The sequence below is a fragment of the Porites lutea genome, chromosome 9, assembly GCF_958299795.1.
Source record: "Porites lutea chromosome 9, jaPorLute2.1, whole genome shotgun sequence".
Taxonomy (NCBI): Eukaryota; Metazoa; Cnidaria; class Anthozoa; order Scleractinia; family Poritidae; genus Porites; species Porites lutea.
Window position 1 is genome coordinate 32,623,909 of NC_133209.1, and position 13,695 is coordinate 32,637,603.

The window sequence follows — 13,695 nt, forward strand, 5'->3', positions numbered from 1 at the left end:
TCGCGAGGCAAATGACATGACAGGAAATAATGGTTAGTTGTTTGAAGAACCCTAGACAACATTTCAGTAACGTTCTTCCCTTGATAGCGCCTTCGTATAGTCCATTCAATTATTGCTTGGTTAAAAGTGCCGTTATAACATGAGTTAACTTGGTACCTTGTGGGACGTTCGTATCAACACTGTGATCCCAGTCTAAACTATGAGATGTTCCACGCATGCCTTTCATGGGGGATGGAGAACGACCTGAAATATAACATTAAATAACATGATTAAAGGATTTGGTTTTTAATTATTTACAAACTTCCATTAGTCGTGAGTTGGTCGATATGGCAAGAAAACAATGGCTTAGTGTCATTCTTGTGCAAAACAATAAGCTACAGATTAAAGCCGTGATATGGTGATGTGTATTCAGTGATGTTTTTTTTTGTTGCGTTATTGTTATTTGTTTGCTTTTTCCTTGGACGGTAGTGTAAATATGGTTTACCTGTGCTGACCAGAACATCTCTCATGGAGTTAAGCATGTCTTCAAATTCCTCGTTTTCTTCTTCACTGAAAAGCAACATAAGTAACAAGTATTCAGCATATCGAGTGTTTTGCGAGGTAAAATTACGTCAGCATAAATAATACTAATAACTTGCATTTGACATGCGCGAGACAAGGTTATATGAGAATTACTCCATGATGTCAGATGCAGTACCATCATGCTAAGCTGTAGTTTTTCAGGGCTTTCTCTAACTCATCACGACTTACCTTCCCACATTTAACTCTTCATCTTCATCATCCTCATCTACTTCCTCTTCCTCCAATTCTTCCTCGTCATCCTCAGCCTCTTGTTCATCCACATTCTCCTCATCGACACCTTCTTCGTCTTCTTCATCATCCCCCGGCTCTACTGCTGAATTTTCTACATTTCCGGCAGGCAAAGTCTCGAATAACATTCTCAAATTTGGAAGGGAGCACGTTCTTAACCTCTGAAAAAAGTTTCGAACACAGAAGCAAAAATACTTAGGGTGCGTTCGACTGATCGTATTCCGTTTTGTTGCAAATCATTTCCCCAGTCTACTGTGATTTTTAGGCCCCTTTAACGCTATATACATCTGGCCATTTTATTTCAAGCGGATGAAATCCAAGACGAGTGATTTTCAGGGTTTATTTCTTTTATTCTTATTCCGGAATACGGAACACACCCTTAGAGTAGCGTTAGAACTGTGTTATAGCTTAACTTGTGCGATTAACGTATTACTGATCAACCCGTTCCCCTCTGAGCGTTAAATTAAACCCCTGATGGAGAACTCTGAAAGTAATGAGAAAACAAGCACATTAAACATTCGAATTTCATAATTAACGCATAACAGCCATTCTCAAGCGTAGCTCACCGTGAAATTTGTATCGTAGATTCCTGTTTGCAGCTCTGTTGCTCGCAAAGACCTGTTCAGTGATCCGTCGGCGGTGTGGAATGATCTGAAATTTTATTTAAAACCTTCAATATAGTGCTGCCGGCACTGGAACCAAAGCACTGTCTGTTACCGGAACCAATGCTCCACAAGTAAGCATAGAAATGGTAAAATTAAAGGGAATTTACGAACCAAAAACCGCGACGCCCTTAAAACGTCACCGAAAACCTGAATTCGCGTCCTCTGCGATTATTCTGACTCATTCAGTTTATTTAAGAGTCAGGAAATTTAGTTGTAGCTTGAAGAGAGGGACCCGGCGCTTCCAAGCGGCTTCGACGCCTTGAGGTTCACGTTAAAGAAAACTTTACATTTAGCCATGACACGCCCTATTTGTACAGCTGGGGACAGCTGGAGATACCACCACTGCGGCGGGAGCGAAACTGTCAGTGAATATGCGTACTTTCAAACTTCATCTGAATTCAGTTTTTTAGTGACGTTTTCGCTTCCGTCGTCGTCCATGCTGAGTACGCTACCGACCATAATAGGTGACTTGAACGTGACCATAAGGCACTTTCTCGCGTCCAAGTATCTTGTGTTGGGAGAAGGGAGTGAATCATTGGCTGGAGTACTAAAATCACTTGATTTAGAACGTTCAAACAAAAACCTCCCTACAGAAAAGAAAGACATCACTATAAACAACAACACTGCGTCCTAACCGTGCAAATACTCACAATTCATCAAGTGATACGTCCTGCACTTCAAGATTCTCGGACTCCATTTCTTTCTTGTCTTCTTTACGTTCAACTCGTTCGAACAAAGCTTCCTTGGTCTCTTTCTCTTCCTGCTTATTACGCGAAGCGATCAGGAATTCTTGATAAGCCGCTCTGCTGTCAGATAACGAAGGCTCCTCCGTTGGTTTTGCGGCAGATTTGCTCCCTGATGTTCCTTGAAGGTAAAGGGGTAAGAATCATAGCCGTAAGGCTTCGAAAGCAAAGCTGCAAATAACTTGCCCCAAAATGTAACATTAGTTGTAAATTTTGCAAGCACATGGAAAAAACAACACCCTCTTGATTGAAAAGGGCTTGTTGATTTGGGAAAAAAGAAAACGGGAGAACAAAGTGCATACGTTCAAAACGAAAGATACCAATGCTGCCACGGCCTAGAATTAACTCTATTATTACTAAGTTTATTTGACAGAAAGAAAGTAAGTAAGAAACCTGTTGTGCAGTACTTATAGCGTGCAGTAACACGAAGAAGTACTGCTCGGTGAGTTTTAGTATCGTTCAGCAGTCTTTATTTGAATAATCATACTTATTTTCATCAGTAGACTAACAAGTAAAAGCATAGTTGGTGAGAAATTGCGTAAGGTTTAATCAACCGAGTTAAGAGAAGTGGTGAAGGCCACTAATGAATCGAAGGTTATTGATTGCAGAAGTGTCGACATTTGGGGGTTAACCGTTATACAGATGTCCTACCTTCATTTGGCGTGTTCTCCTTCACCTCACCCCATGCCTTCAGGGGGCTTTTTGGCGCTGATTTCTCACCCATCGCGGCTTCCGGCAATTTCTCTTCCGTTACATCTTCCACGTCTTCTACACCAATATCATTGGTATTTTCAGTCTCGACAGTGGTGTCTTCTTTGTCGGTCTCTTTAGTTCCCTTTGAAATAGTTTCCAAGGCGACAGCTGTTTTCGTTTCTTCTTCTGGTTTCCCGGATAGCGTAATGGTAGCCTGAGCTTGAGAATTCTCCTCTTTGTTCTCGTCAATCTTATCCTTTCTCACAATAACAGTCTTTGGAGAGTCCGAGGTGGAAGACTTAACCACTGTCACTCCCAGCCGTGGTGTGACAGCAGGACTTTGTACCGTGACAGTTGTACCCATAGCTGAACCGACCGCATTGCCAGATGACTGCTTGACGACCGGAAGTTGAGCTTTCTTTCCAGCGTCCGGTTCATCAGGACCAATGGTCGTCGTTGCTGTTTGAAGTTGAGCGTTACCCAGAGCAGAAATTATCTGCGTCATTTGCGGTTTGCCCCACTGTTTTCTGGCTTCTACTCCTGGCTTGAATACAGCGTCATTTTGGCTGGTTGCTACAATAGACCAATTTTTGTTATCAGTTACGAAGAGAGCCTACGAACCAGGAACAGTTACCACTCTCTAGTAATTTAAGGAACATTCTGATGTGTTTTAAACCTGATAATCTCTTTAAAAAAAAGTTTCACAGACCTAGATTTCACTTTTGCTCTATAGCCGCTAGTCTAATGAAAAGAAGATTAATAAAATAATGAATCCTGTCTCTAACTTGTCAATGAAATATACCTAACTATACCTTCCATAGCCGAAGCCGTGACTTCCAATGACAGAAGGCGAGGCTGAAATGGAATATCTCCCCAGGCTTTGCGCGGCGCGAGTGGTTCAACCTTCTCCTCTTCAGTCATTTTGCGAATGTCGTTCTGCAATAGTTACAAAAGGAAAATGTACATATTTCCTACAACGCCAAGGCAAAACTTCGGCAAAATACCAAATCTTAATCTAATCCGCCTCCATCATTTCCTCGGTTGAAAGGAAACGAATAGGCGTTTCAGATTCCAGGGTAGGTAAAGCACATTCATCTCGTGACAAATTCAAGCAAGTTTTGATGACAGTGACTGACGATCGGCCAAAACGTGATTGCAAGTTTTTCTTGGCGGGCGTCTAGCGATCAGTGTCAATGAGAAATATAAACCTCAAACTATTGAAGATTGGCTTACCTCAGAATTCGATCTGAACAGTTGGGTAGCTCCAACTTGTTTCAAGGCTGTCTCAAGACCAATTGGTGCAACTACAGGCTTTGGTGCAGGCTCTAAAATGAACAACATAGACTAGGATGTGATCTCACCGATGGAGGAATTGTGAATTAATTCCAAAAACACGATTGCACTAAGTAACATTACTGACACACCTGCGGGTCTCTCATACTTCGCGAGAACTGGAAGTGGCCTATTAAACAACAAACAGAGCAATTATTTAATGTATCTCTTAGACATCGAGGTGGACCTAAATAGATTGCAGAAATCTCAGAACACCGTTTCCTATATTTGCTTCCTGCAAAAACAAGCCCGTGATTGAAATGCTAGAAAGGATATTTCCTGGGATTCTAAGGGCCTGTTTACATGGAGTGGGGGACCCCGGTCTAGTGGGTTTGGTTTCTTTCGTTTTCACTCTCTGGGGGACACAAAACAAAAGAAACCTACCCCACTAAACAGGGGTCCCCGACTCCATGTAAACAGGGTCTTACTCTTTTGGTATCCGTATCAAACCCTATAGCGTGACTTGTGACTACCGACATGAATAATGTTTCTTTTTAGTTTAGTCGTTTTGCAGTACCTTTTGGTTTTTTTTAAAAAATAAAGTTGAGAATTAATTACTTATCTTTCACCCTGCATGAAAAACTTAACCACTAGAAAGGTTAAAAATTTTTGAATTTCTGTAAAAACGTTTCAACTCTGAATCCTACCTTTTATCTGCATCTTTTCTTTGGTTTTCCTAAAATTGAAAAAAAACGTCGAAATCGTAAACTGTTGCACAAGAGAGCGCATTTAAAACAGAACGGACGGTCATGGTTTTGACTCCCATCAGAGGTAGAACATTCGGTTTGGCCGTTTCTTTCTATCGAGAACGAAACTGTTCAGTTAAAATAGTCACCTGCTAAAACACAATAAAAAACATCCAAAACTACATAGAAAGTGACAGGAGATCCAATAAGAGGGCAAAATAATATAAAACCTTTCCAAGCTTTTCTTTTCCTTCTTGGTTAATTCTCTGCAAAATCGCCTTCTTTCTTTCTTCCAGCTGAGCTCGCAACACAGCAGCTCGTTCCTCGGCCTGGGCCTTGAGATAAAAAAGAGATAAACAAATGGGAAGGAAAGAAGACGAGAAATGAGAAAAAGTAAAAAATGGATGGGAAAACGACGATCACCTGGTTCTAAAAACGTACCAAATACAGTGAAAGCTAAGGTGGAGGGACACCAATGGAGCCCAGTCCCTACTCCAGTCAATACAGGGCCAATTTATTGAAAGATACTGGAATATTGGGTGCGACTCAATGACGCACGCGGCCACTTAACACAGGGTGTCCTCTTAACACAGGGTATCCACTTAACACAGATTCAAGTGTAGAACTAACAAGCCAGCCATTCACAAGCTGTTTTAAGTGGTGGTGGAGTAGTCTCACCCCAACACTCCGTTATTTTCAGTACTCCATTTGCTCAGTTTTTCCTCTTTCTGTGAGAGAAATACTGAGCGCATGGTTCGCCCGTAAAATACGGCTTCACTGCGGGCGAGCCTAGCACACTACTTAAAGGTTGTTTTACCTTCAGATCGGCGATTTTCTTTTTTCTAGCGTCAGGATCATAGCGTGGATCACCTTGAATCATTACATTCTCCTTCTGCAAGAAAAACCAAATCACCAACTTGTCCGCGATAACACCGCGCGGACTAGGCGTTATCTACACATTATTTTCCGTTTTCGTTTCCAAGTTTGTCGCAAACTCCATCGCCAGCGAGAATAAAAACAGTTGGCTAATTAAAATTTCAAATTTTGGATCTTACGGGGACGAATGTTTCATACAAAAGAATGAAAAAGAGAAGTCTACAAAAAAAAGTCTGAAAAGAGGAGAGGCTACAACATCATGTGTAATGATCTTGTTAGGAAAGGGACGTAACATCAAAAGTGAATCAAAATTAGTCGGGTCTTGTTAAAGTTTAGAAGGACTGGGTGCTCAATGGCCAATATCCAAGAATATACCCGCCTGATCTACAGCAAACCAGCAGTTAAATGATTCATACCATTAAGACACTAATGAAAAGAATTACCAGAAGAGAGCCTTCTCGCAGCCTAATATAAGCACGGGTACTTGACATGGGAAAAGAAGGTGTTTCTGCATAGTTTAGTGAATTGTAAACAATAAACAACATTTGATCGGTGGGTGGTGAAAAAACAGGAAAAGAAAAACAAAAAAATAATAAATCAATAACTAGAGTATTATGGCCAACAAGTCCATTTCCATGGAACAGAAAATAAAGAAAACCCCACAAAATGATATAGATTACCTGAGCAGAGGGAGTCACGGGAGCTCGTACGCCTGCCATTCGTCTTTGTATTTCTTTTCGTTCTTGGAAATTTTGACGCCTAATGGCCTCTAAACGTGCAAGATACTCCTGAAAAAAGCAAATAAGAGAATCTGTAATTATAACATGAAAAAAGAGAAGAAGAATGATAACTGTACTGTCTGTCAATACTGATATCAGGTCTCGAGAATTCTTTCAAGTTACTACCTTTTCTTGTGCATCCTTTGCTGAAATAGCACCTTTTGGACGAGCAATATTGGCTGCAAACATAAATAATGGAATTAACGTAGGGTACTTTCATAGGTTGCCACCGAAAGAAAGGTACAGTTTGAGGTATCGAAAAAAATATGTAACTGTCCGACAAAGATCGCTTAAAGTTCCACACAACCAGGGAAAGCGTTTGCACATTCCAGTCACTGAGATGCAAACAGCAATCCTACAATCGAACAACAATTGCTCTCTATATCACCAAATATTCTTAAGAAATTCCGCTATTTTCGCGTTTTAGAAAAAAACCTTAGCGATAATTACTACCCTGTGGTTCAGGCTACCCACTGTAATTTTTTAAACTCAAAATGCAAAAATTTTACGCTTAAATGCTTTCCTACACTGGCAGCTTTTCATCCAGTACAGCGCCGTAGCTAGTATGAGGCCAACCGAGGCACTCGCCTCGGTAAAATTTTGACGAATTTCGCCGATCATTTTTATTTTACATAAGCGATCATCGGATATTTTTAACGCATCATGATATTACAAAGAATTCAGCAATTCAGTCAATATACTATGAAAAAATTACCATATCATCGATCTCAAGGGGCTACGTACGTTAACTCAAATTTTTTTTGAACAAATACTGATCAAAACCATTGGCGAGGTTAACGGTCACCCAGATTATGTAGCTTGTTTCTGATTATTGCTTTTTAAATTCCACTTAAATTAACTCGAAAAAAGTTACTGAAAGGCCCAGAAAACGCTGCAAATCGCATTTCCGAGAGACTAAAGTTCAAAATTTCTCGGGGGGGGGGGGGGGGGGCATGCCCCCGAACCCCCCTAGCAACTCCCGCCTGCCTCGGTTGGCCGTTTGGTCTGGCTACGGCACTGCAGTAAGATAAAAACGAAAGTTAGTCATGACCCAGTGCCCTGCAGGTATTTTCTGTGGTTGGCAGATGTATAAATCTTGACCGGACGTAACGTAAAACCCAGTCAAACCTTTATCTAACGCCAAACTTAAAAAGTTACGCTTCGTTTTATGTAACTGAATTCAGATGTTTCTTTAGACTTAAACCTTTTTTTCCTTTCACGCATTGTCTGAAAGGATTACCAATTGTGATATCTTCAAATAAGTGAGCAAAACACATATCCCATACGTGTCAAAACAAAGCAAAGCACTGAACATCACGTACAGCAACAACTTCAACATTTCTACACCAACCTGGTGGGTAATGATCGGGAAGGACATTAAAATTCTGAAAGAAAACAAAAACGGGAATGAAAAATAATCAGTGGGTATTTGAAAAAGGCTTGCTTACAACGGCGCTTTTTGCTGCGATTGCAGGAACAATCGGTTACAGTAAAATCGCGCGTGTATTATTGCAGTTTTCCAATATTTATGCAGCTTAGAACGAACACGCGCCTTGGCAACTGCCCCAAAGACATCAGACAGTCGCAAGAAAACCTCCCTAAAAATCGCAACCAAAGTGCATTACCATGCACAATAGAGTAAAAATACCAACAGAAATCATGCTGCAGACGGCCTTTTCAATCGCAAGAAAATCGTTCAATATGAAAAGGGAATTTGTTTTACCTGTCCCCTTGCTTTATTCCTATGAGCGGCTCTTTTTCTGTTCCAGAACTCTTCTAACAAACGAGCTCTCTCCGCTGCACCAGCGGCTTGGGCTCTACAAAAATCCAAACAAAAAAAATCGATTTTTTCACAGTTTATTCCAATGCAACACATTTTTGTCAAAGTTTTCCCTGACGCGTCCCCAAGCAGCAATAGCGAAGGATCCTGGGACGGACGGCGAAGTAAATCTTCAGTTTATATCAACAACACATGCAGTGAAACAAAAAACTGGCAAAGAACTATCTTTTTAGGTTTTGTTCATACATTCACACCTACCCAAGACTGAGGAGACGAACTGACTGACTGAGAAGACTGATGCATGGCAAATTAACCCATTTTTACCCCTTTACCTGTCTACTTCACCCTGCTTAGCTGCATTCCAGGCCAAGTTAGCAGGTCGAGCAGGTGGTGCCCTGTTCGCGTCATTTGCCGAAACAGGCCTACCAGCCACCTTCACAGCCGGTTGTCGATGCCTTTCGTCTGCTGACACTGGTCGGGCTGGTTTGTTCTCTTTCGATTCCTGGTCGTCTACTTTTCCCTGATATTTTTGCATCACCTGTGGCTCCTTCTTCTACGAGAAATAAATTAGAAAAACAATCACAGCTTTTTGCCGCGAGATTTTGCCCTTTTTTACCGTGCACTTTGCGACTAGAAATACATCTCTCGCAAAACCTCGCAACTCTCGGAGCGATAAAGAACCACCCTATAGTCTGCGTTGTAGACTGACTAATCACTCGAGACCTAAAGTGTGCCGTGTAGTTTGGATGCGTATTAGCTGGCTTCTATAGCCCAATAAATTCCGCTCAGTTTGCCATTCATATTTAATCCAATAATAATTTCTGTTCTCTTGAAAAAGCGTTGTTTCAATTGTTAACTCTCACTGAAGATGACTGTCCTGAACCCTGTCGAATCACTTCTTTTGTCTTAATTCAAGAACCTATTTGTTTTAATTCCCTTACGTACAATGCTGATTACTTACAACTATTTCCTGTTGGTTTGGCTTCACGGCAGCAGAGGGATCCGCTGATGGCTTTTTCTCCTTCTACAAAGCAGAAACAATAAATGAACACCAATTAACTCCAGTACTTCAGATCAGTTTACTCTGTTCCAAATAGTAATAATAAAGTAATATTTGATGCAAGCAGCTTATTATTTTAATATTATGGACTAGGTAATTGCACGCTAATTGGTCCTAATCAAGACCACACTCACCCATGCAGACCATCATATTCAACCTCTTCTTAACCGATTAATTTCCCCGCATACCAGTACGGGAACGAGAAGAATTTCTTAAGATATTCTCACTGTGACAGTTAACTCTCTTTTTATTGCCACAAAACTATTTTACATTCTATTGGACCAAGAAAAGAACCCCTGAAATAGCGAGTGGAGCGAGCGCAAGGATTTGCCTTCTTACTGAGAACAAGAAGAAAAAAACTATTTGGCCAGAAAAGTGCATTGTGATATAAATTGATAAAATGCAAGGGCAGTAAATGGAATACTAGTACTTTAAGTTATATGAAGACAGCAATTTATATTGTAATACGTTTTGAATTCTTTATAATACAGTTATGATTAGTTTTACGCATCCTCTGAGAATCTGAAGTATCCAATCAGTACGTACGGGATATCCACGGGCAAAAGACAAAGTTTGAGGCAAGAACGGAAGAGTCACTTGTCACTAGCTTCTGCGAGCCAGATTTTCAACTTGAAAATAACCCTGCTTCCGATTGGCCAGAAATCTGACCAATCATATATAGAGATTGAAAAGCTTCTGGAGCTGCGGCCTGGTAGGAATTTAGAGTCCAGGGATTCCCTTACTTCTTGCCATATACTTTGCCCTTCACCCGTAAATACACTCTCCCGATTGGCTGCTTCACCCGTAAATACACTGTCCTGATTGGCTGCTTCCGGGTCTCATCGAGCATTTAGTTGATACTTTACTTGCATGTTATATGAATTTAAACACAGTTACAAGCGATAACCTTAATATAATTTACTGTTATTTACAGGTTAAAGGCAAGGCAAATTTATTTTACACGAGTTAACAGCGGCTTTTGTTATTGACGTTAATCCCCATTAGTTTTAAAAGTGGCTGCACTTGTTACTTCAAGGAAAGTTTATAGATTAGTTTGCAGTCATATCTGGTTGGTACTGAGAGTTCAAAAACGTCTCACATCAAGTGCAATCATACCCGGTGAGAGGAAAGTGCGGCTTCTTGAATTAGCAGAATCAAGTCAATCAATTGAGCACAGGTATTAAGAACAAAACCAGAGTGAAGACAAAAGTCTTGGAGCTTAAACAGGCATGCTGGGATATCAAAATCCTGAAAATAAGATATTTCACTCAAACGTCACTAATAAATGTGTTCACGAATGACTAAATTATGAACGAATGTTTTTGCAGACTATAGTGTGGTAGTTCTTTGTCGCACACCCTCTAATCATTTTTACAAATTTCTGTAACGTCAGTCTCCCAATCTCTCAAGAGAATGCATTGCACTGAGTTTTCAGTGCATATTTCTGTTTCACTTAGTGACGACATTTCATATGAGTGTAGTGTAAGTAGGTTGAATATGATTGTCCGGTGAATGGAGTTCCGAATAAGGACTGTTGATAGTGACAGTGACTGACATTTGTTGTGACAAATGATTGCTTATACACCATATCTCTCACCACTTAAGTGTTTATTGCATTGCGTAAATCTGTAAGTTGTAGCAAGTCTAAAAGGACTTGCTCATGCTTACCTATGACATACATTGTTACCAATATTTTAAAAGTATTTACAGGTTGTCTTATAATTTTTTATCCGTTGACTCTTTAAAACGTTAATTCTATTTCACCTTTCTATTCTTCATAACAGACATTACTGAATCATCCATTTTAAGAAAAGTTGGGTCAAGTTGGGATGTACAGATATTGTTGGCAGTTTGAAAGTTTGACTGGCTTAATTCAGTTGTTTAAAGCTGACTAGTGTTATGCAGAGGCGAAATGTCTTTGCAGTACTTAATGGAATAGATGGTTTCCCTTATTATTTATCTACTCGGTAATGGTTAATTGCGTCATATTAAGAGGTTTTCGGATAGGAAAATGACATTTACTTCTAATACATAAAATGACCACAGATCTCTGTAGTGTTGTAGGTATGATATGAGTGGATAGCATTACCTTAGATTTAGTACAAACATATCAATGTAATATGGCTTACTGCATAACTATATAACAGTACCTTATAAAGAACCTAGGTTAAAAAAATCAAACCTAGGTTAAGTCAAAATTAACCTGAAATCAAATTCGACCTGTAACATTTGCACGCCCAAAGAACTAAACGTTTTATTTTCTTTTTTCGCTTTTTGGAGAACTTTCAGTTTCTTAAGGTTTTAAAGAAAAATGGAAATAAATGCGAGTGTATACTAACCAACACCGTACATTTACGGATTCAAACTTCGGTTTCTTCCCACCCAGAACCTGATATGTACACAGTGTACATTAAATAATAAATAATAATTATTACCTCAGGGCTGAGTCCTACACTAAGTGTATTCTTCCAAGCTTGTTCCCTTGCTCTATTGATCTGTTCACGCTGACAAGCAAGTGATTCATAAGTTCTGTTAGGCCTCTATTTATCAAGTACAATCATTAGGACAATATTTAAATAGCTTGCCAGCGCGAGCAAACACTTTACTCCGGCATCTCCTTTCAAATGCTGCTTACGCTTGACTTCTCACGATTTCCTCAAACGGGGAGCTTACTCGGAGACTAATATTTACCAAGCAAGAGTAAATGCTTAAAAAAGACAAACAGAATGTTGAGAAACAGTGGACCTAAGAACATTATAAGTGTGCACTACTCATTGATTCATGATAATTATCCGGATTAGACTCAGGTTATTTCAGTAGTAAAGTGTTGTGCCTCGTTTCAGTACCTGTTGACGCTCCCATCTCTGTTGTTGAACTTTTTTCATATAATCCTGGTACATTTGTTCCTAAAAACGAAAAATAAACACGTTTTATCAAAATTTCTTCAATTAATGCAACAACTTTGAAGTCTAACTTTAGTAAAAGTTGAAAGGTTGCAAGATGGAAAAAAATATTATGTTGAAACCAAGAATTTATAAAGTAATCAAACCTGGTTTTGCATCATTTCCTTGCGTCTTCTCTCACGAGCATCAGGTTCTTTCTTTTTGTCATTAGCAGGTTTGTCTTGTGCTGCATTGCTTGGTTTTGAAGGTTTTTTCACTGCCTCTCCTGAGCTGGGCCTCCTGTAAAAGAATTCAAACATGGCAAGACAGGTACAGTTGTAAACCACAGGGCTGGAAATACAGTCACAGGAGTTTCAATAAGCACTGACGACCGACAAAACATGTTAGCTACTTTGCTCAGAGACGTGGGCTACTTTTACCCCTAGAAGCGGGAAAAAATATTAAATTAAAGAAAATTCCGTCCAAACTTATATTAAAATTCAATATGCTGGACCTAGACAGACTTTTTGCTTCAGATTTAAAATATTTAAGAAAAGTTTGGGACTTACTGTGCATCAGTTACTTGTCCAAATTGATCGAAAATACATTATCTTTCGTACTCAATTTAGTGCTCAGAAGGCTGGGAATCGTGTTTTGGGGCACTGAAATTTCGAAATTTTCAAGAGGTGCACACACCCAGACCCCTCTACAAGAAAGGGAGTAAAAGCCTCTTTTTGATACAATCCGATACTTTTTTCTAACCTGCTGGCTACTTTAATTTAAAATTGAAACCCCTAGATACATGTTCTGTAAAAACTCCTCTTCTACATTCCCCTCTCCTCCTTTGAAGGCCCTGTCACTTAGCTTCACCCTTGAACTGCAAAGGGTTCTCCAGAAAATGTAGTGGAGTAGAGGAAGAAAAATTAAAGTAGAGCTAATAGATTAGATCAAAATGAACGGCTCAGCTGCATGCGAGAGTAGGTTATTTTAGGGTCTCTGAAAAGTGCATTTCAGTGCATTTTGAGAAGTCAGTTAAAGAATTTTAGCCACGGAGGCAGTGCCTTTGCATGTGCATGTTTTAAATATTTACTTCCAATATTTGTTTATTTTTCATGAGATATGTTTGTTTTTATTTTAAAGTGTTGAGAAAGAAATATCAGTGATTTATTATTACTTGAGTAGCTGGTGCTTCTGTGGCAACTGTACCAAACAACACAATGCACAATGCACAAACAGTGATGGTAACATTTATAACCAAGATTCCAAAATATTGTAACAAGTTTACATTTTGACCGGAAAATTCAAAATGAAAAATTCAAAAATTCATCTGAAAATGCAATCTACAGTGTACATGCATTTCGCATTTTACCCCTCCCCCCACAAAATGTT

At 39.6% G+C, this 13,695-nt stretch overlaps 1 protein-coding gene across 3 annotated transcripts in view; it reads right to left on the reverse strand.

Annotated features, from left to right (window-relative positions):
- LOC140947274 (serine/threonine-protein kinase Nek1-like) overlaps positions 1–13,695 on the reverse strand; it is a 28,558-nt gene that overhangs the window by 5,175 nt on the left and 9,688 nt on the right. The window contains exons 15-36 of one of the 3 annotated variants that reach the window (XM_073396333.1): positions 12,474–12,606; positions 12,271–12,330; positions 11,860–11,928; positions 10,541–10,672; positions 9,326–9,388; positions 8,697–8,917; positions 8,308–8,401; positions 7,936–7,969; positions 6,711–6,763; positions 6,486–6,593; positions 5,747–5,821; positions 5,169–5,264; positions 4,891–4,919; positions 4,336–4,373; positions 4,145–4,236; positions 3,724–3,847; positions 2,870–3,484; positions 2,126–2,339; positions 1,377–1,461; positions 751–971; positions 485–549; positions 157–243 (exon numbers count right to left, since the gene is read on the reverse strand). In XM_073396333.1, the coding sequence (XP_073252434.1) occupies positions 157–243; positions 485–549; positions 751–971; positions 1,377–1,461; positions 2,126–2,339; positions 2,870–3,484; positions 3,724–3,847; positions 4,145–4,236; positions 4,336–4,373; positions 4,891–4,919; positions 5,169–5,264; positions 5,747–5,821; positions 6,486–6,593; positions 6,711–6,763; positions 7,936–7,969; positions 8,308–8,401; positions 8,697–8,917; positions 9,326–9,388; positions 10,541–10,672; positions 11,860–11,928; positions 12,271–12,330; positions 12,474–12,606 (2,708 nt within the window). Of the gene's footprint in view, positions 1–156; positions 244–484; positions 550–750; positions 972–1,376; positions 1,462–2,125; positions 2,340–2,869; positions 3,485–3,723; positions 3,848–4,144; positions 4,237–4,335; positions 4,374–4,890; positions 4,920–5,159; positions 5,265–5,746; positions 5,822–6,485; positions 6,594–6,710; positions 6,764–7,935; positions 7,970–8,307; positions 8,402–8,696; positions 8,918–9,325; positions 9,389–10,540; positions 10,673–11,859; positions 11,929–12,270; positions 12,331–12,473; positions 12,607–13,695 lie in introns of all 3 variants that reach the window. The other 2 variants (XM_073396332.1, XM_073396334.1) reach the window with 2 other exon arrangements.